Source organism: Colias eurytheme, chromosome 21 (genome assembly GCF_061535395.1).
Source record: "Colias eurytheme isolate Ceu_HAF_F1 chromosome 21, ilColEury1 Martin Lab GWU primary, whole genome shotgun sequence".
Taxonomy (NCBI): domain Eukaryota; kingdom Metazoa; phylum Arthropoda; class Insecta; order Lepidoptera; family Pieridae; genus Colias; species Colias eurytheme.
The window spans coordinates 10,265,950-10,289,740 of record NC_143000.1 but is presented as its reverse complement, the minus strand read 5'-3'; the positions used below and the strand labels follow the sequence as shown (position 1 = coordinate 10,289,740).

The 23,791-nt window shown below is 33.9% G+C and overlaps 3 protein-coding genes and 1 long non-coding RNA gene across 7 annotated transcripts in view; 3 read left to right on the top strand and 1 right to left on the bottom strand.

The window, feature by feature from the left end:
• LOC149899395 (uncharacterized) overlaps positions 1–23,791 on the bottom strand; it is a 57,312-nt gene that overhangs the window by 2,680 nt on the left and 30,841 nt on the right. Inside the window, exon 2 of one of the 2 annotated variants that reach the window (XR_016458001.1) lies at positions 19,563–19,685. The exons of the other annotated variant lie outside the window; for it this stretch is intronic. The gene's annotated coding sequence lies outside the window, so the exon portion shown is untranslated. The remainder of the gene's footprint in view (positions 1–19,562; positions 19,686–23,791) is intronic. 2 annotated transcript variants of the gene reach the window in all.
• LOC149899398 (uncharacterized) lies at positions 1,947–23,654 on the top strand. Of its 3 annotated transcripts, none has more exons than XM_090114777.1 (2): positions 1,947–2,189; positions 23,491–23,654. In XM_090114777.1, exons 1-2 carry the CDS (start codon positions 2,108–2,110, stop codon positions 23,643–23,645), a joined length of 237 nt encoding a protein of 78 aa, XP_089970903.1. In that variant the 5' UTR covers positions 1,947–2,107; the 3' UTR covers positions 23,646–23,654. The 3 variants fall into 3 exon arrangements, with proteins under 3 accessions (XP_089970903.1, XP_089970902.1, XP_089970901.1); XM_090114776.1 differs by lacking the exon at positions 1,947–2,189 and adding an exon at positions 23,006–23,355; XM_090114775.1 differs by lacking the exon at positions 1,947–2,189 and adding an exon at positions 23,006–23,355 and having other exon boundaries at positions 23,488–23,654.
• Positions 9,119–10,539, top strand: LOC149899400 (uncharacterized). Its single transcript, XM_090114345.1, has 2 exons — positions 9,119–9,994; positions 10,422–10,539. Exons 1-2 carry the CDS (start codon positions 9,538–9,540, stop codon positions 10,475–10,477), a joined length of 513 nt encoding a protein of 170 aa, XP_089970471.1. The 5' UTR covers positions 9,119–9,537; the 3' UTR covers positions 10,478–10,539.
• LOC149899399 (uncharacterized) lies at positions 19,127–19,873 on the top strand. Its single transcript, XR_016457999.1, has 2 exons — positions 19,127–19,233; positions 19,581–19,873. It is a non-coding gene; the product is annotated as an uncharacterized LOC149899399 (long non-coding RNA).

Here is a 23,791-nt window from a genome sequence, read left to right as displayed (position 1 = left end):
ACCAATGTTAATCGGCGCACCGCAAGATTTCTCTCCATTAACAACAACGGTCTGTACCCTGTTCTGAAGATATGAAGCTATGAGGTCCTGAGATAAACCTTTGATACCATAAAAATTTAGTTTCCGTAATAGAGTGGAATGTTCTACACAGTCGAAAGCCTTAGAAAGGTCGCAGAATATCCCCAAAGCATTCTTTGAATTTTCCCATGCTTTATATATATGTGACAAAAGAGCTATTCCAGCATCAGTGGTAGAGCGCCCCCTTATAAAACCAAACTGTTTGGCGTGCAGTAAACCATTTGAAACAAAATGACTACATAATTGGTTTAAAATCAATTTCTCGAAGACTTTGCTCAAAGTTGGTAAAATAGAAATAGGCCTATAGTTATTACAGTCTTCTTGGTCACCGCTTTTGAATAAAGGAATAACTTTACTAAACTTTAATAAATCAGGGAATATACCACAGTCACAACATTGATTAAATATAAACGCTAAATGGTTGGCAATGTTTTCTATAATATTATTTACTAAGTTCACAGACATTCCCCAGAGATCACATGTTTTTTTTAAGTTTAATGTTTTAAAAGTTTTAACAATTTCATCTGCAGTCACATGTCGCAATTCAAATAATACATTACACTCCGCAACATGGTCCCTCAAATAGGACTCCGCAAGCACTGATGATGAATTTAATTTTTTAGTAATACTAACAGGGACACTACTAAAGAAATCTTCAAAAGCAAGCGCAACATCAGCACTTTTGTCAATTACCCTGCCAGCATTTACAAGTTTTATGGTACTATTTGTCCGGCTTTTGCCCATTTCACCATTAATAATTGTCCAAACAGTTTTAACTTTGTTATCAGAGTTGCGTATTTTATCTCTGACATATAGACACTTGGCAGTGAAACAAACTTTTTTAAAAGTTTTTGAATAATTTCTAACATAATTATGGAATGACAAGTCTTTGTTATATTGCTTCATGCCATATAACTCATATAGAATGTTCCTGCATCTGTGTATACTAGGTGTTGCCCATTGACTAAATGGTAAATCCTTGGTGATACTTAAAGATTTAACTTTAAATATTTTTTTAAACTCATTATGAACTAAATTAAAAAGATTTGTAAACATTTCACAAGGATTATTATAAAAGGATTGATCATTCAGGTTAGGCAGTTTATTATTAATAGTATCTCTAAATTTATCAATGCCTTTTTTAGTTATAGGCCTAACATTAATTCTTTTAAACTTAGGTATGCAATCCCATTCCAAAACTACTTTCTGGCCACAGTGATCTGAAGTCAGTATATTGAGGATATTTTTTTCTAGACAGTTGCAATCACAGTATATATTATCAATACAAGTTGCAGAAGTAGGTGTAATTCGTGTGGGTTCATCAAAAACTTTATACAGATTAAATGAGTGAAACAAATTAACTATTCGTGTTGCCGTCTGTGTGTGTGAAAGTAAATCAATATTAAAATCACCACATACTATTACCTTCTTTTTACTCCTGCCTAAACGCTTTAATGTTTCTTCCATGACTGTCTCAAACATATTATAGTCACTGGAAGGAGGTCTGTATACGCAAACAATAATATAACGCTCAAGCTCAACACAGGACAGTTCAATGGTGCGTTCTACAGAAAGACTTACAATGTCAGTTCGTTCTTTGCATTTAACACTATTGTGAACAAAAATAAGAGAACCTCCATGAATAGCATGTGCCCTATAGTATATACTTTTTAATTTATAATTATCAATATTTAATAACAACTGACATTGTTTAAGCCAATGTTCTGTTACACAAAATATTTTTATACTATTATGATTTAAAAATAATTCTATTTCTAATAATTTGCTAGCCAAGCCTTGAATATTTTGATGTACAATGGAAAAAGGCTGCTTAGCTGTTGTCTTACATACTAGTTTAAATTATTCATCAGACATATTCAAATATGTATCATGGAAAATAACAATTCTCTGTGTCCTTCACCCACTCAGAGCATATAATAACTAATAGATAACTGTAATTATTTTTTGTATTCAAAGGAAAACTCATTCCCCTGAGCGGACTCACTGTGTAGCCGCGAGTCGATGCAACATGTGTGGCGACATGTCTCGTAACATCGTGGTATCGTTCATGTTGCTAGTTGCACTTAACATTATGTCGGTCGCCGGTCAAGGTTTGTTTAATGCAAATAACTGTATAAGAAAATATAAATTATAATATTATATTCAAGTGTTTAGCGTCCATTAGTTGGTGTAGTGAAAATTGATCAAATCAAGTTCAAAGTTCAAGTTTTTGTTTGTGATAAACTTGATAAAATGCAAAAGTTTTTAAAACACAACTTGAACTAAATAAAATTTATTTCAACCAATATTTAGCTGAAGCTGATTTCACATTATGTCTATAAAATAAATTCCTCAAGTCAATCAGTGTGGATCACAAAATTAAAAATCAAAAATATAATTATTCATAAAAATTAAAAACTTATCTTTACTCAAGAATAGCCTTTTTAAATTAATAAGTGGACATTAAATTCTGAGAATAATCCATAAAAAAGATAGCATTTAGTTTGGAATCTTAGAATAATTACACATTGGAATTTAAAATATAAGTAACGAAAATAAAAAAAAACTAAATATTTATTTACCATTTAACATTACAATGTACAGTATATATTATATTTATATGGATGCGATGTAAAGTACAAAAGGTGACCTTATATCGCTTAAAAAAGCGATTTCTTTCAGGCCACCAGGTAAAGCTGAAGATTTTATTTGTTTGAACGCGCTAATCTCAGGAACTACATGTCCCATTTGAAAATTTCTTTCGGTGTGAGATAGCTCATTTATCAAGGAAGGCTATAGGCTATATATCATCACGCTAAGACCAACAGGAGCGGAGCAACGCGGGTAAAACCGGGGTACAGCTAGTCATGTCTACAATGTCTGACTCACGATTGCATGCAATGCATGAATTAAACTATATTTAATAATTTAATATTATTGTTTTTCCAGAGGAAGGGATGGACGAATCACTTGATCCTGATCACGAAGGCTTAGAATATCATAGAGTTGAAGTTCCCCCTCAATTAGTAAAACCCTTTGTTAATGCAATACGTTTCTATGATGGTGATTAAATGATTCAAATGAAAATTAAATTTATCCTCGGACTGAACCAGACTGATTGAGAATTGATAATATTAAAAAGATGGAACTCAAGAAAATTACACATAAATTAAAAAGTATATTAGTATACAAATATAGTACAGTTTGGCTCAGATGGGTTCATAATGTAAAGTACTCGATGACTCCATTTTTTCTCCAAGATTTTTTCTGAATGAAAGGAAGGGAATTAAAGATAAAACTAATATTCCAGCTCAGGATAATAGGATTAATAAAACTTAAAAAGTTAAAAGGTTGTGAAGTTTTAATGATTAATAAAAAAAATACTTCTATAACTCTGTCATTTTATTTAAACCGCTTACTGGTAAGTATGTTTCTCTTGGGGAATTTTTTAGCCTTTTCTTATTTATAAGCTACTAGCTTCCTCCGATTTTACCCGGGTTGTTTAAAATTTAAAAATTATTGACTAAAACGAAAAACTTCCTCCTGAACCACTTTATCTCCTGAAAGAGAAACCACACCAAAATCCGTTGCTAGTTTTATTTTAAAGATCTAAAGCCTAAGGGACCTTGACATGACGAGCGACGATAATTGAAACTAATTACACAGAGTAAGTTTAGTGAATAGCTTTATTTATTGTCCGAGCTAATAGAGCACCTTAATAATTAAATCTCCGTGATCTGCCATAAACCTGAACCTGAACCCAAGCCATAATGTAGTCAAACCAGTACAGAGTTCTAAAATTTTTCACGAGTTAATGCGAGGTCCTCTCCTGCCGATTTCGACGTAACTTGGTTTTAATCCTGGAGAATGTGTTTATAATTGTCTTCTTTATTATTTCCTTTAACCATCTCATGTTTAAATATTAATAATTATTTATAACTATAATTAATTTGTTATAACGAAATGGTAGGTAATTGTAACCATCCGGTATTTATTGTCGCTCATTATTATCTATCGTTTTTTTCTACCCTATTTAAAGTAAAACTCATTCCCCTGAGCGGACTCACTGTGTAGCCGCGAGTCGATGCAACATATGTAGCAACATGTCTCGTAACATCGTGGTATCGCTCATGTTGCTAGTTGCACTTAACATTATGTCGGTCGCCGGTCAAGGTTTTTTCAAAAAAATATTGTAAAATGAACTCACTTTTCATACAATTTGGTCAATTTAATAATATTTAAATTTTAATATTTTTGCAGAGGACGCAAAGGACGTGTATCTTGAGGTGCCTATTGGTGGAGGCGAATATGAAATGCAGGAAGTACCAAAAAAATTAATACCATCCTTCCTAGGTGCATTGCGAGAATATAGATTAGTGTAATTATAACATCTTTAACAGCCAATATCTTTTTATATCGATGATATATATAATAAATATAAATAATAAAATAAACTATAATTTTATTTGTCTCTTCACAACATAAATAGCATTGCTTGCAAATAAGTAGTGAGCTTATATCATCTAGTGTTGTGAGAGACTGGTGCCTGAAATAGGTTTCAATGAATAACTACATGATTGTTGTTTACCTTATTATGTAATGGAACACAGTTTCCGTCCATATAAGTTTTATATATTTTATATTAGGTACCGACTACTTAATGTTTTACAATGTTAAATATATACTCATATTATAAAGCATTTGTTTGTTTGTTTGAATGCGCTAATCTCGGGAACTACTGGTCCGATTTGAAAAATAATTTCTGTGTTAGATAGCTAACGCTAAGACCAACAGGAGCGGAGCAATGCGAGTGAAACCGCGGGGAACAGCTAGTTATACATAACCAGATACATTCTCCAGTTATAATTTTTTACCTTTCATCGAATAAAATGTATGAAAATTCTTTTAATTGTTGTTGAAATTGAAACGCTAATATCATTTATGAATAACTAGCAATGCCCTGCGGTTTCCCCCGCATAGATAGCGATATCGTTACAGTGAAAAGTCTACTATAGGTCGGACTATAGGTTTAATTTTTAATCACATGAAAATCACCTTTACCCCGTCCCGCACTACGGCCTTTTTTTTTGTTTTAGTGGGGAAATCTTTCATAGATACCCACGGCCTCCGGGGGAGGGGCCGTGGGTTATGTCGGATTCCTACCGACCAAAACCCCACTGTGTTCCGTCAAGACGCATATTGGTAGAATTCCTCCGTGACCCCCGCACTACGGCCTGCTCGAACAGTATACCTACAATTTCTGTAGATTGACACTTTTAAAAATTCGTTATATCTTTTGAATGGAATATCCAATTCTTTTCATTTAAAAAGTATTTTGCTGGTATTGAAACAGTCTATAATAAAACATCATTTAATGGGATAAGGATTAATATATGTGTATGGATAACATGGTTTTACTGTCGGCACTTCTATTTACTTTGAAAACGTAAAAAAGTTGTTGTAGTAACATAACTACTGAAGATGGACATATGGTATCGCGGACTTTCTTGTAGATATTGATCCATTCTATAATACCGTAGAACATTTTTTTGTTCTATCTTCAATAGATTCCGCAGCGCACGCGATGACAGAAGTTTTATTGAGGATTTTTTTACACCTTGGGTTACATTATTGCATTTTTGGTAAGGATCTCTAATTTTTTTTGAAAATGCAATATAGCCTATGTTGCTCAGTAAAGATGCAGCTTTCTAATGGTGAAAAAATTTTTGAAATCGGTCCAGTAGTTTAAGCGTGAAAACCATACATACATACATACATACATACTTACAAACTTTTCCTCTTTATAATATTAGTATAGATATGATGATGATAAGAGCCAAAACGGTCTACTCTATATGCTGGAATTCAACAATAGCAATTGATAATGACGTTGACCTTTATTTTAGCTACATTCATAGCATCATGTGGGGCGGGGCATTGAAACTATATTTTATTACAAGAGCCATACACTCTCTATATAATATACGTGCTCGGGAGTCGGGACTTAGTAAGAGCTCTTATTAAAAACTAGCGGTCCGCCCCGGCTTCGCCCGTGGTACATATTTACGTTTTCTCTACATAAGAACCATCCTCGTACTTCAATGAATATAATAGAAAAGAATTATCAAAATCGGTTCAGCTGTTCACACGTGATGCCGTGACAACGCGAAACGGGTGCAGACCCGCCGCCTTTTTATAGCTCCCGCCGCGAAGCGCGTTGAACGCAACTGATACACAAAAATAATCCTTATGGCATGATTCTGTATTCTCACGCGATGACTTATTATAGCGTATTTCATGTATGTATAACTTTGGTGTTTCTACACCGATTTACATGATTCTTTTACTATAACCTGCCCAGGAGTATGAAGAATAATTGTGCCAAATTTGGTTACAATCCGTCGTGTAGTTTTTGTTTCTATAACGAATATACAGACAGACAGACAGACAGACAGACAGACAGACAAAAATTTTACTGATTGCATTTTTGGCATCAGTAGCGATCCCTTATCACCCCTTCATAGTTTTTTTTTAAATATATTTCATGTACAGAATTGGCCTCTCTACAGATTTATTATAAGTATATTAAAAATAATCACGTCACAGTATATAATATTTATTAACATTTTACCTGTCCACAATAACACCAGCTCTGAATTATAACATACAAAGAGTAGGTAGTTAATAGACATTGTTACGGAACAGAAATAAAATTCGAAAATCTAAAGTTAAAAATTAGCTTAGCCTCTTAAAATTAAAAAGTATAACAGTGCTTAATTTAAAAGTTATATATAGAATGTATATGTAATGTAATTCAGAGAACCTATTATAGTATTCATGATATGGAAGAATAAAAATCAAGGCAGTCAGTATTATTCGGCGTCATTATTATGATATAATATTTACATTTTGTGTAAAAGAGCAACAACGGAATTTCTTGTCGGTTTTTCTCTGTAGAAACTGTTTTCCCAATAACCAGCCCGTGTCCCTGCAGTGGGAACATATTATTATATAACTAGGCTGATGATAATTTATCATATTATATTCTTTTTTACGTTTAGGCGATGTGAACATTAGTGTTATTTTTTGTAGAATTTTACAGTTATTATTTCTTATCTTTTATTACCATTTTTATTTAAAGTAATACTCATTCCCCTGAGCGGACTCACTGTGTAGCCGCGAGTCGATGCAACATGTGTAGCGACATGTCTCGTAACATCGTGGTATCGCTCATGTTGCTAGTTGCACTTAACATTAATATGTCTGCCGCCGGTAGAGGTTTGTTTAACATTTAAATATTTATATTGTGTTCGTTATAAATATAATATAATACGTATCATAGTCTGATATAATTTATTTACTCTTAACGTTTGCTTCATTCGTTTGTGCCTGCACGAAAACCGTTCGAATTTAAAAAATAATATTTTTCAGGCAAAGAAAAAGATGAAGCCATTGAGGATGAGGACCTTGGAGATGAAAACAGAGAATACCATAAAATTGAAATCCCACATGAATTAGTGAACGACTTCTTAACTTCACTGAATAACTTCCAAGAATGAATGTAGAATTGTAATTGTCACCGCTCTCCACTCGTGTAATAAATATTTAAATGGTTTTTATTAAAGTGAAACTTTTATTACATCGTCTCAAACTTTTTGGTCTATGTAGCGCATGTCGCGTGTATCGCGGCTGCCGAGTACCTAGGTATACCTACTCGGCAGCCGACCGTCACGCGACATGCGCTACACAAAGCAGTGTTCGGAACCGTTCGGACAGTTTCACTTTTACCGTGGTTTCATAAAACCACACAACATTTTTTTTTTATTTTTGTATCTGTAAAATTACCCAATTCATACTGTAGATGTGTTATTGTATCTATATCCTGAAGCAAAAATAACTTTTTGTATTTTCGAGTTTTAATCGTTTGCAATGAATTCATTAGGTATTAATTTTGCGTTTAATATTGGTTATTTAAGTCATATATCTTTGTGGAAATGGATTTTGCACAGGGGCGTAGCTACCGCCGTATCTGCCGTATCAATTATACGGGGCCTCCGCGCCAAGGGGGCCCCCAACTTGCGCTTTTGTGAGAAATCTTTACCCTTCCTAAGGGCCCCCAAACAAATTTTTAATACTTACCCAGTAGTTATACTTAAATATGTAGTAATAAAACGAACATATCAAATCAGGTGATAGTCGTAGAATCGTAGATACTTAGTTAATTTCCAGTAATGAAGTTAATACATTTTTTATTTAAGAATAGAAGCTCTGTGAATTTAATGTGTATTAAATGTTGAAAATACTGAAATTCCATTTAGTAATTATAATGAAACAGGCATGTTTTTATTAAATTTGACACTCATGGCTAGGTATATTATATTTTTATACCATTAAACTTAGAAAATAAGATAAACAGAACATGTTTGTCTAAAAAATCTTTGCATGCACCTCTAGATACTACGGTTTAATTTTCGATATGAAATGAAATTTGAAATGGAATAGTGCATCTATTCAGGAATGTTATGCTAAAAACAGATTGAGAAGATTCCGAACATTTTCCATTTTCATAATACGAAAAAGAGTGGAACATTTTGTACCTAAGTACGTACGTAGTTATACCGACTTAATAGAGCCTGCTAATAGTTGAAAGATAATTTTTGATACAAGAAATGAAAATAAATTTAAATGATTGGTTTTCGCTGTTTATTATCGGCGCTTAGAAACACTCTTTTTTAAAAAACAAGCTCTAACTCGAAAACTATAGTCAAAGTATTCGTATCGAGAGCACGACTTCATAATATCAGTTCCATATTATGTGGTTACTATAGTATTCTAATATTATCTGTGTTAGTACATATAAAATTTAGTTCTTTTTACGAACGTCAGGGGTGCCCATGGGGTGCCATACAAATTCCAATAATTCACTCGCTCGAATAAATTGCTGTTTGTGTGTCACGTTTATACGCAGTTACATGCGCACACGAATAAAGATCAAACTTAGTGCAGCATTATAAATTTTGATCCATTAATTATTAATAGATATGTGGGAATAGGATAAAATATTAAGATGTATTTCATAATTAGCTTTATTTTTAGTCTGTGTTTTTCTATTATTTACTCTGTGGATATGTTGTCTGTAGATTGATGTTTGTCTATGACTTGACTTTGTGTCTCGGTACGAAAAGAAATGGAGGATTGTTAAAAATGTATTTTTGTTCGGTGTCTGGGAAATAAACTGATTGGGCTAATTTGGCGTTTTTATTTACACCATCCCCACATAATTTGGGGGCTCGTCCGGGATGGTGGAATAAAGAAAATAAATGGAAGATTATGATTGCGGTGATTAAACCAGATTAAGACTACGAATTATGAACTAAGAAGACTAAGATTTAAAGAAGCTTATGATTATACGATTACGACTTGAAGACTATATAAAACTTATTATTTACATTATTCAACATGCCGCCGAAACGACTATTAAAGGATGATGATGATTATGGTGAACCATCGCCGCGTATTAGCTTTACTGATTTAGAGAAATCAATGACGCCATTTTCGGGTGATGATGCTTATGGCGTCGAAGCTTTCATAAGAGAATTTGAAGACGTTTCCTCTCTAATGCAATGGGGTGAATTAGAAAAACTCATATTTTCGAAGCGGCTCCTCACGGGGACCGCCAAGCTATTTTCACGTTCACTAAGTGGGACCACCACGTGGGATACACTTAAGTCTGAGCTCCGCGAGGAATTTGGTAAGAAGTTGAACAGTGCAACTGTTCACAAGAGACTTTCAACACGCCGGATGAAGATGAATGAGACTCATCAGCAATATTTTTTACATATGAAGGAACTTGCAGTACTTGGGAATGTTGAAGATGAAGCCCTGATAGAATATGTCATCGACGGTATTAAAGACAGTGAGTCCAACAAAAATATTTTATATGGCGCTTGTAACATTAAAGAATTCAGAAAGAAGTTAGACATTTATTCAGAAATTAAGAAAAAATCATATTATTCACCTAATAAGATTCAAAGTAATTCAGTATCAAAGTCCATTGGCATGAAAATTCAAAAAACATTAAGAGTAAAGAGATGTTTCAATTGTGGAGATTTAGATCATGAGTCGCCTAATTGTACTAAAGGCATTAAATGTTTTAAATGCAACTTGTTTGGCCATAAATCAACTGAATGTTCTAAAAGTATAAAGAAGAGTTTGGAAATTATGTCAACTAAGAATAATATTGATGTGAGACCTTTTAAGATGCTGAAAATAAACAATATTGATGTAGAAGCCCTGATTGATACCGGAAGCGATGCTAATTTAATAATTATGTCTTATTTTAGGAAGATTCAAGGTGAAAAATTGTTATCTTATAGTTCAGGAACCACAGAGACTTTAACTGGAATAGCTGAAAAGGAAATTTATACAAAAGGATCTTTCACAGCAAAAATTGAAATTGATGATTGTTATTTTGAAACTTTATTTTATGTTGTTGATGATGGCGCTATCCCTGTCAACATTATATTAGGAAATCCTGTACTGAAAGAAGTAGAAATCAATTTTAAGGCTGGAACTATCACTGCAACAAGAATATTACACCTTACAATGCTAGAGAATGAAAATGAAGATATCACAAATATTGAAAACAAAGAATATAAGAATAAAATACAGAATATTATAAAAGAATATAACCCCAAAAGATGTACTAAAGAATCAAATGTAAAACTTAAAATATTATTAACCGATGATGTACCAGTTTATCAGAATCCACGACGATTGTCACCTTTGGAGCTTAACATTGTTGACAAACAGATTAAAGAATGGCTTGATGAAGGAATAATAAAAACAAGTAAGTCTGATTATGCTAGTCCAATTGTGCTTGCAAAAAAGAAGAATGGAAACTATAGATTGTGCGTTGATTACAGGAAATTGAATAAGAAACCTAAGAAAATGCAAAATGAAATTATAAGAAAACATCATGAAAACGGACATTTTGGTTGTGTTAAGACTGAGGAATTAATAAATAGAAATTACAACGACCGTGAAGAACTAAGAAGGATGGCGAAAGCAAATATTCAGAATACACAAGATGAAAATAATAAGAATTATAAAAAGAGAAAGAAGCTCAAGCTCAGCTGATATGATGAAGCCATGGGTAGCAACTGTGGACTCATCTGGGACAGATGATTCTGCAGGATGACCGTGTGGGAATAGGATAAAATATTAAGATGTATTTCATAATTAGCTTTATTTTTAGTCTGTGTTTTTCTATTATTTACTCTGTGGATATGTTGTCTGTAGATTGATGTTTGTCTATGACTTGACTTTGTGTCTCGGTACGAAAAGAAATGGAGGATTGTTAAAAATGTATTTTTGTTCGGTGTCTGGGAAATAAACTGATTGGGCTAATTTGGCGTTTTTATTTACACCATCCCCACAGATATTACGAGTACATCGTAACAAGATCGTTATAATCCTTAGAATTTTTCTAAACTGTAGGAGAAAAATTGAAGTAAGTAAGTAGTTTCATATTTTTGGTAATCTCAAGGCTCAAGCTCTTTGGGTCAGCACGGTCGTAAAGGTCGACGGGATCGAATTTTCGCGATCGCAATACTGCCCACCAGAGACTAAAGAGCAGTAACAGCCCTTTTGTGATTTTTCGTTTTATTAGTGATTCTGAAAGCGGGTTTCTTAAGCTTTCTATTGAATTAACTTACTTATTTCTAAGACTATAAGAATGGTTTTTATTTAACAGTTTTCACTTACTGCAAACGAAAAAAATTAACAATTTGGCGTGATTTCCCAACTAAAATACAGTATAAATTATACTGCAGATTAAATTTTAAGGTTTCATAACTAAAATGCAGTAAGCAATATAATTTTACAGTTCTTTAGATAGTTTTATATTTCTGGAAAAAAATTAAAAAAAAAATTAATACGCAGTAAAATTTACCGCCATACAAGCTATTTTTACTGCAAATTAAGAAAATACAATTTATTGTCACGAACTCCCAACTAAAATGCAGTAAAATCAAAGCTTGTCGCATTTTAGTTGTGAATACTTAACACATTAATTGCCAAGCAAATTTGATATATATGTTTCATTTGGGCCATTTGGTATATAAATAGTATATGTTCTGGTATATATGTACACAATTTTTTTTTTTAATTATATGCATATTTTGGAAATTATAAAAGATTTTTTGTTGGCGGTCACCGGTGGCCGTCGCGGCGTGCAGATTGAATTTTGCTTCACAGCGCCGCGCGGGTCATTTCGCCGGTCACCTGTCTCTTTCGCACCCCTTTCTCTTATTGGCCAAACGGTGCGGCTAGCGCGATCGCGTGACCTTTGTTTACTTTGTTCGCGGAAGTGAAGCGTGTTGTTTATTTCAATTACGAGTGCATAAATAATAATTTTTTTCAAGTATTTAGTTACTGTGTTGTGTCCGTATAATGGAATTTGATAACTTTGAGTTAACACAGGATGATCTGTCGTATTTGGACCGTTTGGAATTAGAAATTACCCAGAAAAATGACAATATTGTGCCGCGTACTGGGAGTGAAGATGTGGATATGGTTTTTCCATATATTATTCCTGATATTAGTTTTGATTCTGATAGTGCGGATGATTGTCTACAACCTGTGCGTAATAGAAAACCTCGCCGCATCCTATCGGAAACTGATAGTGAGGATGAAATAATACAGCCGTCGCCTCGTGGTTCTACATCATCTTCGGGAAACTGGTACTCCCCATCTGGTAATCAACCCAAAATAATACCTTTTACGGAAACACCAGGTTTGAAGCCTTTTTCTTTACGCCATATGTTGTCATGTTCTGGACCAAGTGATTTTTATAGCTTGATGGTTCCTGACGATATTTTTGAGCGCATAGCGAGGGAAACTAACATATATGCCCAACAACTTTTAGCGAAAGATACCATAAAAAGAGTTTCGCGATTGAAAAACTGGACAGATACAAACAAAAGTGAAATAAAAAAAATGTTTGGACTGATCATGTACATGGGGCTTGTGCGATTACCAAAACTGAGTGACTATTGGTCAAATGACAATATGTTTGGACAACAATACGCCAAAAAAAAAATGAGTCGTAATAGATTTGAATTGCTTTTACGCATGCTTCATTTTTCTGATAATACCCAGGCTCCGTCACATGACCGCTTATACAAAATCAGATCCCTTATTGACGAACTGAATGTGAACTTCAAAGCACATTTTACTCCGAATATTTCCCTATGTGTCGATGAAAGTATGATTCCTTTTCGCGGGAGAATAATTTTTAGACAATATTTAAAACAAAAAAGACATAAGTATGGCATTAAAATATTTAAGCTATGTACAGTTCCGGGATACACGTGCAGGCTGGAAGTCTATGCTGGAAAACACTGTGATACGACAAACACTACACCAACTCAGGTTGTAATGTCACTTTGTCGGCACTTGTTCCAAAAAGGACATGTTCTGTACACAGACAATTGGTACACTAGTATTGATTTGGCAGAAAAACTATTACTGGAAGAAATGCATTTGGTTGGAACATTGCGCAAGAATAGAAAAAAATTACCGAAAGATGTCATGAATGCAAAATTAAAAGTAGGAGAATACAGTGCAGCTGAAAATGACAAGGGGATCACTGTGATGAAATGGCGTGATAAGAGAGAGGTGTCCTTGTTGTCTACTAAACATACCACGAAATTCGTCGCTACTACAAATAAACGGGGACAATCAAAAAGAAAGCCACAGATAGTAGTAGACTACAACCAAGCAAAATCTGCAGTTGACCTGTCAGACCAAATGGCAGCATATTCGTCGCCGTTACGGAAAACTGTCAAGTGGTATCGAAAGTTAGCTTGCGAGGTTCTACTCAACACAGCGATGGTAAATGCCATGGTTCTTTATAAACAAACCACGAAAAAAAACATTTCTGTCGTTCAGTTTCGTACAGCAATTGTGAGATATCTTGTAGAATCGGAGGAGGAAACTGAAATGTCTGATATTGCTTCGAGACGACCAAAACGATTAAAACACGAACTAAAGACTAAAGAAGGCAAAGTTCGTACAACACGAAGATGGTGTCAAGGATGCTATAAAATAAATGTTCAAAACATGGGCAGGAACATGGCTAAAAATAAAACTAAAAAAGTAGCCACTTTTTGCTCCGATTGTCCGTCACAACCACATTATTGTTTGACCTGTTTCAACCGAGAACATCGGTATTAGATGATTGTTGTAATGTTAATATTAAATTACTAAGCACTTATTTCTTGATATATATTGTGTTTTTGAACTTAATTCGGATAAGCTCGTTTATATTATAAATTTTCAAAAATTTCTGTTTGTGTCCATTTAAATTTTATTTCATTTTAATACTTTTTACATGATTGTGAATAAGATGTAATTGTGATAGACATGTGAAAGTGATTTAATAAAAATAAATAGTTCTTTAAAATTCTCTGAGTAAAAATCATTCTTACACTCATTTTCCTTTTGATCAAAAGCTATGAAGAAAATTTTAAAACCAAGTGGTAAGGTATGTTCCTGGGCGCCGCGCGGGTCACTTTACATGTAAAAATGCTACGTGCGAGTGACCGGCGACGAACAGAGCTCAATCGAAAATCGGTCCATCTTGCCGGGCACCGGTGACCGTCGCGGCCCAAATGGAATAGAACAGTGCCGGTCACCGGTGACCCCCATGGCAGTTAATGTGTTAACATTCTTTTATCATTATAAACTGACTAACACGCAGTAAAATACAGCATTACTGCAGATTAGTTTGGATAGCATAATGACACAGATATGATTATTCCTAGCTAAAGTGCAGTTAATGTTTTAAATACTGCAACTGTGAACTAGCTATTTTTCTTACTGCACTAGTAAATTGAACACTTTTTTCTTAAAAAACTAACTAAAATGCAGTATTTTTTTGACCTTACTGCATGTTAGTTGGGTTTCTTGACAAAATAACTGATCCAAACGCAGTAATAGGGCTTTTTGCTGCATTTTACTAAGTTTAAAATGGTATTTTTTACAAAAAAGGCTATGCAGTAATAGGCACCAAAAAGAATAAATGGCCATAATAAATTCAGTTATTAAGATATATTTTTTTTTATTGCTTTAACGTGTGAACCTATGCCTTTACAACCTTTCTGCATTCAAATTTTTTTGCTTATCATTCTGTTGATTTTTTAAAATCAATTCTTAACTTTAAATGCGTTTTACTCGAAATCGTGATTTTGCTGTTACTGCACTTTAGTGTATGGTGGGCAGAATATGTATTACCTAGTTACCTAAGTTAAGTAAGATAATATATTATTTTAATATAAAATAAAAATTGGTGTTAGGTACTTCATGTACATAATCCAAACACCCACCACATCTTTTGTACACTTTGGAGAAACGTAGCCAAACATGACTCTGTCGTTACTTTTAAAAAGATCCTACCTAACTTAGATAACAAAATAAAGGGGATCATAGGTACTCGCACATTGCGTAAATGTTCAAATACTTATCATAAAAATAATGCTGACAAAATAATTAAGTCAGGTCTTTTCTTTACGGCATAATTATCTATCGGTAATTAGTTCTTGTATTTAAAGCTCGTCCGCCTTCACCACATTCATAGTGTCGCGTGTAAATAATAAAATTTCTGACGAATTTCTGACGACATGTCCCGTTCCATCTTGATATATTATGTCATGTTGTTAGTTGCACTCAATATTAGAAATGTCCATGGACGTGGAGGTTTGATTTACTCAAATATTAATTACTCATTTTTGTCTCGAGTTGCAGTTTTTGAAAATTGCACGCCTCATAAGCGAAGCGTTGAGGTGGGTACTACTGTCACTTCGCGCAAAACATCTGATTTTTCAAACTTAAAATGTCTTTATGTATCATACATTGCACTTGTAAGATAATACATACACACACATATTAAGAAAAAACACTATTTTTACCGTTCATGATATTTTTGATGTCATTTTTGTTATTTAAACTAGTTAAAAAACAGTTTAAAAAAGTTCTGTCTTGGACGTCCGTGTGTCTGTATGTGCGGATCCTTTTTCTTGTTAACACGATAGCGACCGAAATACTTTACTAATCGAGTCTTTTTTTTTCTCTTACGCTTGAGTATGCTCAGGAATAGAACCCTTTCATTTTTCAGGGTCTGATTCGATGTGGTTTAATTGTTATTAAATAAACAAAAATAATTATTAAAAAAAAATTATGAGGCGTGCACTTTTGGATTTTCCAAATTATTTATATTATACTATTAATAATTATTCCTTTATTTATATCATATTTTCATAATTTACTATCGAACCTCTTCACGTAGGCACCTAAACAACAAGTTGAAAACTAGCGCCAGCGGCCAGGCGTTTAACAGAACTAGTTACTTAGTTCGTTTTGGCCAAGCTATTTGATGTAATGAAGACCATGAATTGTATCTTTTTTGATTCTTTCTTTAAGTCTAGCCCAGCCCTTTGCTTGGTTAAAATATATCTAAGCCATCTCATCCAACGAACATGCTTGTTGTTTTTCCAGGCGAGGCGATTGATAAGTACGTTGTGGAGCCTCTTCCTGATGGTCAAGATTTAGTAATGAGTAACACTATAGTACCAGCCAATTTAGTGAACGAAATCGAACGTTCAGTAAGGGAAGAAGAAATGGAATATTAGTCATACTTACAGCTGCTATTTATTCCTGAAATAAACATAAAAAACACTTTCTCTTTTCATTTTTTATTTGTAATACACAGTATTGATGTCTGCTTTATCTAAAACTTTGCTAATTAAGCTAATAATTTAAGATGATAAAAAATTACTTAAGTTGAAGTGTATACATGTGTGTGAGGGATAGCAGTAGGTACCTATATGATTGTTATACCACAGTAGGTACCTATGTGGTGAATCGTGCTAATGTTACAATTATATTTTTATTTGAACTATTCATTATTTATATCTGAATAAGACGGGCTAGTTCAGGATCCATCGCCCATTTTTGCAAGTGATTACTATCAAGCTAATTTTCCGTGAGTAGCTTTATTTTGATGAGACGCCCAATAATTTCCTGTACGAAACTCTCGATTGTGGTAGGTAACAGTGGTAACAAGGATAACATTTTTTGATTTGATGGTTCTCAAATATTCTCAAATATAATCACTTGCAAAAATGGGCGAAGGATCCTGGACTAGGCAGTGTTACGTTTAAACTTTATTTACGTGTTTGAAACGCCCGTCACATCTTTTCACAAAGCAGCGAACCATGACTCGGTCCATACTTTTGGCATAAAAGGGTCCTGAATATGGATAATTGCAGTTAATATATTAACTAATTACTTACATTATTTTGAAAAAAAAAACCAACCCAGCTGAGAGATTAGAACATGACTTTTATACCTAATCTCCATAAATAGGTAAGGTTCAAATTATTTTTGCCTTTTTCACCAACGATGATTTTAAATGTTCAAAATGAGAAGATTTGTGGTAGTTACGGCCCTCTTAACAAAATTGTTTCAAAAACATAGCTTTGACATAGTAACATGAACATAGTAACAAAACGAGTTCAATACACAGGAATTGGACGTGTTAGATACACTTTTATTATACTAATCCTTTGTACTAATCATAGAATATATAATACATAATATAATATACTAGGTTGCCCCCCGCGGCTTCGCCCGCGCAGTCAAAGAAAACCCCCGAAAATTCCCGTTCCCGTGGGATTTTCAGGATTGCGTCATTTTCCCGGTATAAAAAGTAGTCTATGTCCTTTCTCGGGTATCAAAATATCTCCATACCAAATTTCATGAAAATTGGTTCAGTAGTTTAGGCTTGATTGAGTAACAGACAGACAGAGTTACTTTCGCATTTATAATACACTAGCGACCCGCCCCGGCTTCGCACGGGTGCAATGCTGATACTAAATACACTACAGAAAAATTGTGAACGTTGTATAGGTATAAAAATATAGCGGCCCGCTCCGGCCTCCGGCATCGCACGGGTATAAAATACATAGCCGGGCGGCCGCAAACGCTACGTCCTGCAATTTTTAAATCTGTAATATCTTCGAAAATATTCACTTAAATCATACGGTGTAAAGGGCCATATAGATCTATATTAAATGAACAATGTATTCAAGGTATTTAATTGGTTAAGGATTAATGCTGTATTGGTTAAAATCGCTTCGAAAATTAGCCATTATTTGTCGTAAAAAGTAAATGACAAAAAAAAGTTATTGTGGGTTATCCATAAGAGATAGACATATACCATCGCGGACTTTTCTGTAGACCTTTTCAATGTGTATAATACATGATAATACTTAGTACATTATTTTGATAAAACTCGTAGGGTTCAGCCTGCGTTTGCAATGTAAGCGGAATAAATGTAATTTTTTACGACATCACATTAGAAACCTCAAAAATAACAGTACTTCTCCACTACTTAATGGATCTTATTATACATATAAACCTTCCTCTTGAATCACTCTATCTATTAAAAAAAACCGCATCAAAATCCGTTGCGTAGTTTCAAAGATTTAAGCGTACAAAGAGACATAGGGACATAGGGACATAGGGATATAGGGACAGGGAAAGCGACTTTGTTTTATACTATGTAGTGATATTAGGATTATGTATTCGATAGCAATATTGATTGCTTGCATGTGGGGTGATGAACTGAATGGGTGCTTAAAATCAATGTTTGAATTTATTTTTACCTCTTAAGCCATATTGGCTTATAGGCACATACTTATATGTACAGGTCACACCTAGAATAAACGATATCATAATTACTAAAAAAAAAACATATCACGAGGGTATGCTAATATGGATAGAGTAACTACTCAGTTATCTGCGAGACTGTAGAAAGAGAGTAATTCAACGACGTTAACAACAATGCGTACATGTCCAAATGCTTATCATAGAATGGTAATTGTAGCCGTCCGGTTTTTTTGTTACTCGTAATTATATCTATCGGTAATTAGTTCTTGTATTTAAAGTAAAGCTCGTCCGCCCTCAGCGCATTCATACTGTCGCGAGTTGATCATAATAATATTTCTGACGACATGTCCCGTTCCATCTTGATATGTGTCATGTTGTTTGTTGCACTCAATATTATAAATGTCCAGGGGCAGGAGGGTGGAGGTTTGTTTTACAGAAATATGAAACATTTTATTTTCAATTATTACTCTTTTGTCTCGAGTTAGTTATTTATAATTTGTTTTATTATAATTATTAATTACATTATGTACTAGCTGTTCCCCGCAGTTTCACTCCCATTGATCCGCTCCTGTTGGTCTTAGCGTGATGATATAATATAGCCTATAGGGCTACAGCCTTCCTCGATATGGGCTAGCTAACACTAAAGAATTTTTCAAATCGGCCCAGTACTTCCTGAGATTAGCGCGTTCAAACAAACAAACAAACTCTTCAGCTTTATAATATAAGTAGGATTTTCATCTCATCCTATATACATGCATAATGATTTCCAGAAGATGCAGTTGATGAGTATCGTGTGGAGCCCGGTCCTGATGGTCAAGATAGAGTAATTAGCAACACTGTTGTACCACACGCATTAGTGGACGAAATAGAACGTTCTGTAAGGGAAGAAGAAATGGAATAAGTCATACTAACAGCTGCTGTTTGTTGCTGAAATAAATATGTATTAAAATAATGTCTCTTTTATATTTTTATATGATTGTAACTAAGAAAAAAATGGAGAAGTAATTTTTTATTCCGGTTTTTATCTCGATGATGTTTTACAAGTAACCCTGTAGGTTACATGACATTGAACATAGACTTACAAATGTTAGGAGATATATTGGAGATATAGTATATTATTTAATATTCACATTCCATAATACTCGGGTACCATCATAAGGAAGGTACCCGGTCATTTGGAAGGCTTACGTGGGAACACGGATCCAACACGCAGAGGCCCTTTAGAGAACTTTACTGTGTTGTGGGCTTAGAGTTGTGGGACACCAGCCGCATACTGCCCACGACTGCACTATAGAGATACAGTTATTATTAGTCTGTGGGAGAGTACAATAAAAAAGCTTAAAAAATCATTTAAAAATAATTTATTGCTTTATGCCAATAGTCGTAGAACAAATGTTGTTACTTATGATACTTATTATTATAGATATCTTTAAGGATATCTTGTCATGCGAGGTTGCTGGTGTTTTACAAGTGACCCTGTATATAAAAATGAATCCATATTCCCCTTGGTCATGGCATCACACGTGAAAGGGTGGGCCGATTTCGATAATTCTTTTTATATAATATACCTTGAAGTACTAGGATGGTCTTATCTTGAGTTTTATGGAGAAAAAACGTAAACATTTAGGACCACGGGCGAAGCCGGGGCGGACCGCTAGTAATGAAATAAAATATCAGTATAAAATAATATTCCATATTATATAGTTAACTTAAACTTTTTAAATCAACAAACTATATAATAGAATTATATACATACAGGGTGTGGCGTAATGAATGGATAAGCTGGTAACTGTATAAAGAGGACGGTCTGGCGGTTCAGTAAAACGTATTTTCTGTTCAGTAAAAAACATCATTATTCTAGGTATTCGACATTTTCGAAAATTCTAAAAAATCACTCTTTCTGGGGCTTTCTCTCAACCTGTTTACGGGAGATTCCGCCGCTATCCGCCGTGGGTAGCGGTATCCCCATGGGAGAGACTCAGGCTGTGTCTCCACCAGAGATGATCGAGGGTGCGTAGGTAGTATATATAGTATTGTTTCAAACGATAAATGGAGTGATATGATTGGTTCTTTACAAAAACAAAAAATCTCTGGTGGAAGAGCAGAATCGCGTATCCGCGGGTATGCTATAACCTTTCATGTACGTGAAGTTTGCTGAACAGCCAATCCACATATTTATATTTATATATAAATAAATAAGGATATGGATTAGAGTTGTTATGTGGAGCCTTGTAAAGTTAAGACGAATCTTATAACTTTTCCAGTGCAGGAGCAAGCGTCTTGGCGACATCAATACGTCATATTATAATTAAATCGAAGGAAAGTCAAAACTGTACATTGAATATTTTTTTTAATATTACTTATTAGTTATTACCATTAATTATGTGACCGATATCGATCGAGCCAAAAATATAGTTTTTCGAATTTGTATGTTTGTATGTACCTAACTGTATGTCCGGGCTAAACTCAAAAAAAAAACTGCTTGGATTAACTTCACACTTGGCATGAATATTACCACAGACTAATTATATAATAATATACTACGATATTACTAAATGAGCGGATCAATATATAGGCTACTAGCTTTCCGCCCGCGGCTTCGCCCGCGCAGTCAAAGAAAAACCCGCATAGTTCCCGTTCCCGTGGGATTTCCGTGATAAAACCTATCCTATGTCCCGGGGTAAAAAGGAGCCTATGTCCTTTCTCGGGTATCAAAATATCTCTATACTTACCAAATTTCATGCAAATTGGTTCAGTAGTTAAGGCGTGATTGAGTAACAGACAGACAGACAGAGTTACTTTCGCATTTATAATATTAGTATGGATATATCATCAGTCATCACGCTAAGACTACTAGGAGCGAAGCAATACGGGTAAAACCGCGGGGCACAGCTAGATTTCACTTCATTCGATGTTTTGCTTCATTATTTTATAGACATTTTACTAAATTTATTTTGATCGTGTTTCATATTCACTATTATTAGTATCTCCTGATGTAGGTAACTATATGGTTCCTAATTCGTTTGGTATAAATGTTTACACATTATTTATTTATTTAATCATTTATTGTACCACACCATTTAATATTACAATGTACAGTATATATACCTATTTGTATGGATGCGAGGTAAAGTACAAAAGGTGACCTTATCGCTTAAAAGCGATTTCTTCCAGGCCACCTAAAGTAGAGGATAGATATATAATACATATAATTAATGTAACGCGGGTGGCTAAAAAAGTAAAAGAGAAAAAAAAATATTATAAGATAAAAATAAAATAGGAAGTAATATAATATATTACATATTATTATTATGTTTTAGAATAAAAACCTGTATTAATAATTAATAGAAAACAATAAAGTAACTATAGTGTGTATAAAAATAAATAAAATACTTACATAGGTACAGTTAATATCAAGGAAATGCTAAATTTAAAAATGCGTTGATGTAAAAGATTTTTAAAAGACTTAAGAGAGGAAGCTCGTCTTACAGCTAATGGCAATTGGCAAAGAATTCCAAAGTCTGACAGCGGTTACAGCAGAGGAATTTCCATTATTTACAGTGCATTTAATGAGCCTTGATAATAAATGTAAAAATCACTAAAAAGATATCATAAATGAAAGCTTTCACAACGCGTTGTGGTCATGAACAAATGCCACGAAGTGTTGAACCACATTTGCCTACGTCAAGGATTTCCTACAGACCACCATCCCTCACATCAAAAATGAGAGATGTATTTCCATTGTATGTATATTGTAATATTGATGCCAAGTTGTTTGATTGTTTGATGGTATCTTCCAAAGCAAGTAAAAAGTTTTGGAGATCATGTTTTTTTGTCTAACACCGCTCTGCAGTGGATTTGCCTTTGTGTTCTCTTCATAAACTGGGACTGTCATGGTAGCGTACTGTATTCGTACAAGCTGCTCAGTACTTTGATGTACCGGCATCGCTGGAGTCACTATCACGGCCTAGGGGCTAGGTTTCGATCAAAACCTGTTTAGAAACTATATATGCCGTTTTGAAATAATACGTGCATTTTTTTATTTTGACTATGGAGAAATAATTACAAAATATTGCAAATATTCTCCATTGGAAAAATGAGTAAATGTAAAACATCGTTATCCGTTAGGTATACGAAACCTACAAAATCCTTTATCCCTTATCCTTTTTCAAACAAACAAATGAATGTTTCAGCTTGATATTATTGGGTAGGTATTTTAAATATTAAAATTATTATCAGAAAATATATTAACTACAATAAAATTATGTGTTGTTCCACAGGTGATTTTTTTTATGCAAATCGTGTTCTAAATATTTTTAAACATGGAGGGTAATTGCGGCTATCCGGTCTTTTCCTTGCTCTTGCTTATCTGGGAGTTGCCTTCTTATCTATTTACCTTTTGTATTTAAAGGAAAACTCATTCCCCTGAGTGGACTCACTGTGTAGCCGCGAGTCGATGCAACATGTGTAGCGACATGTCTCGTAACATCGTGGTATCGCTCATGTTGCTAGTTGCACTTAACATTATGTCGGTCGCCGGTCAAGGTTTGTTTAATGCAATTAACTTTATGATTAATTAATTATTATACATATATTTTTGGGTAGACTTCAAACAGTTTAAATACATCAGCTGTGTCATCGGGTGTACAAGTTCATCCATTTTATATTTGTTTTCAGAAGATGGTGACTTTGGCGGGGACGATTTGGGTGGAGACTTTGGCGGGGACGGTTTAGGTGATGGAATGGGTGAAGGAGAGGACGGCAGCTATACAATCGACGTACCAGCTGGAATAATAGACCGCTTAATAGCGGAACACGCAGATGGAGCTGTGTAATCATTCGCTTTTCATAAATTACGTATCTAAGTTTTAACCCATTTTTTTAAACTTAATATACTATGGGTTTTAATTATTATTTGAAGAAATGATCATAAATTATTTCTTATCATTCCTTACAGTTTTACGATTTTCATGTGTTTCAA

Bases quoted from the DNA above. Each gene is read 5' to 3' on its own strand.
- LOC149899400 (XM_090114345.1), top strand. From the start codon at position 9,538: ATGCCGCCGAAACGACTATTAAAGGATGATGATGATTATGGTGAACCA. The intron at 9,995-10,421 runs GTGAGTCCAACA...GTCTTATTTTAG, and splicing joins CATCGACGGTATTAAAGACA to GAAGATTCAAGGTGAAAAAT.
- LOC149899398 (XM_090114775.1), top strand. From the start codon at position 23,274: ATGTGTAGCGACATGTCTCGTAACATCGTGGTATCGCTCATGTTGCTA. The intron at 23,356-23,487 runs GTTTGTTTAATG...ATTTGTTTTCAG, and splicing joins TATGTCGGTCGCCGGTCAAG to AAGATGGTGACTTTGGCGGG.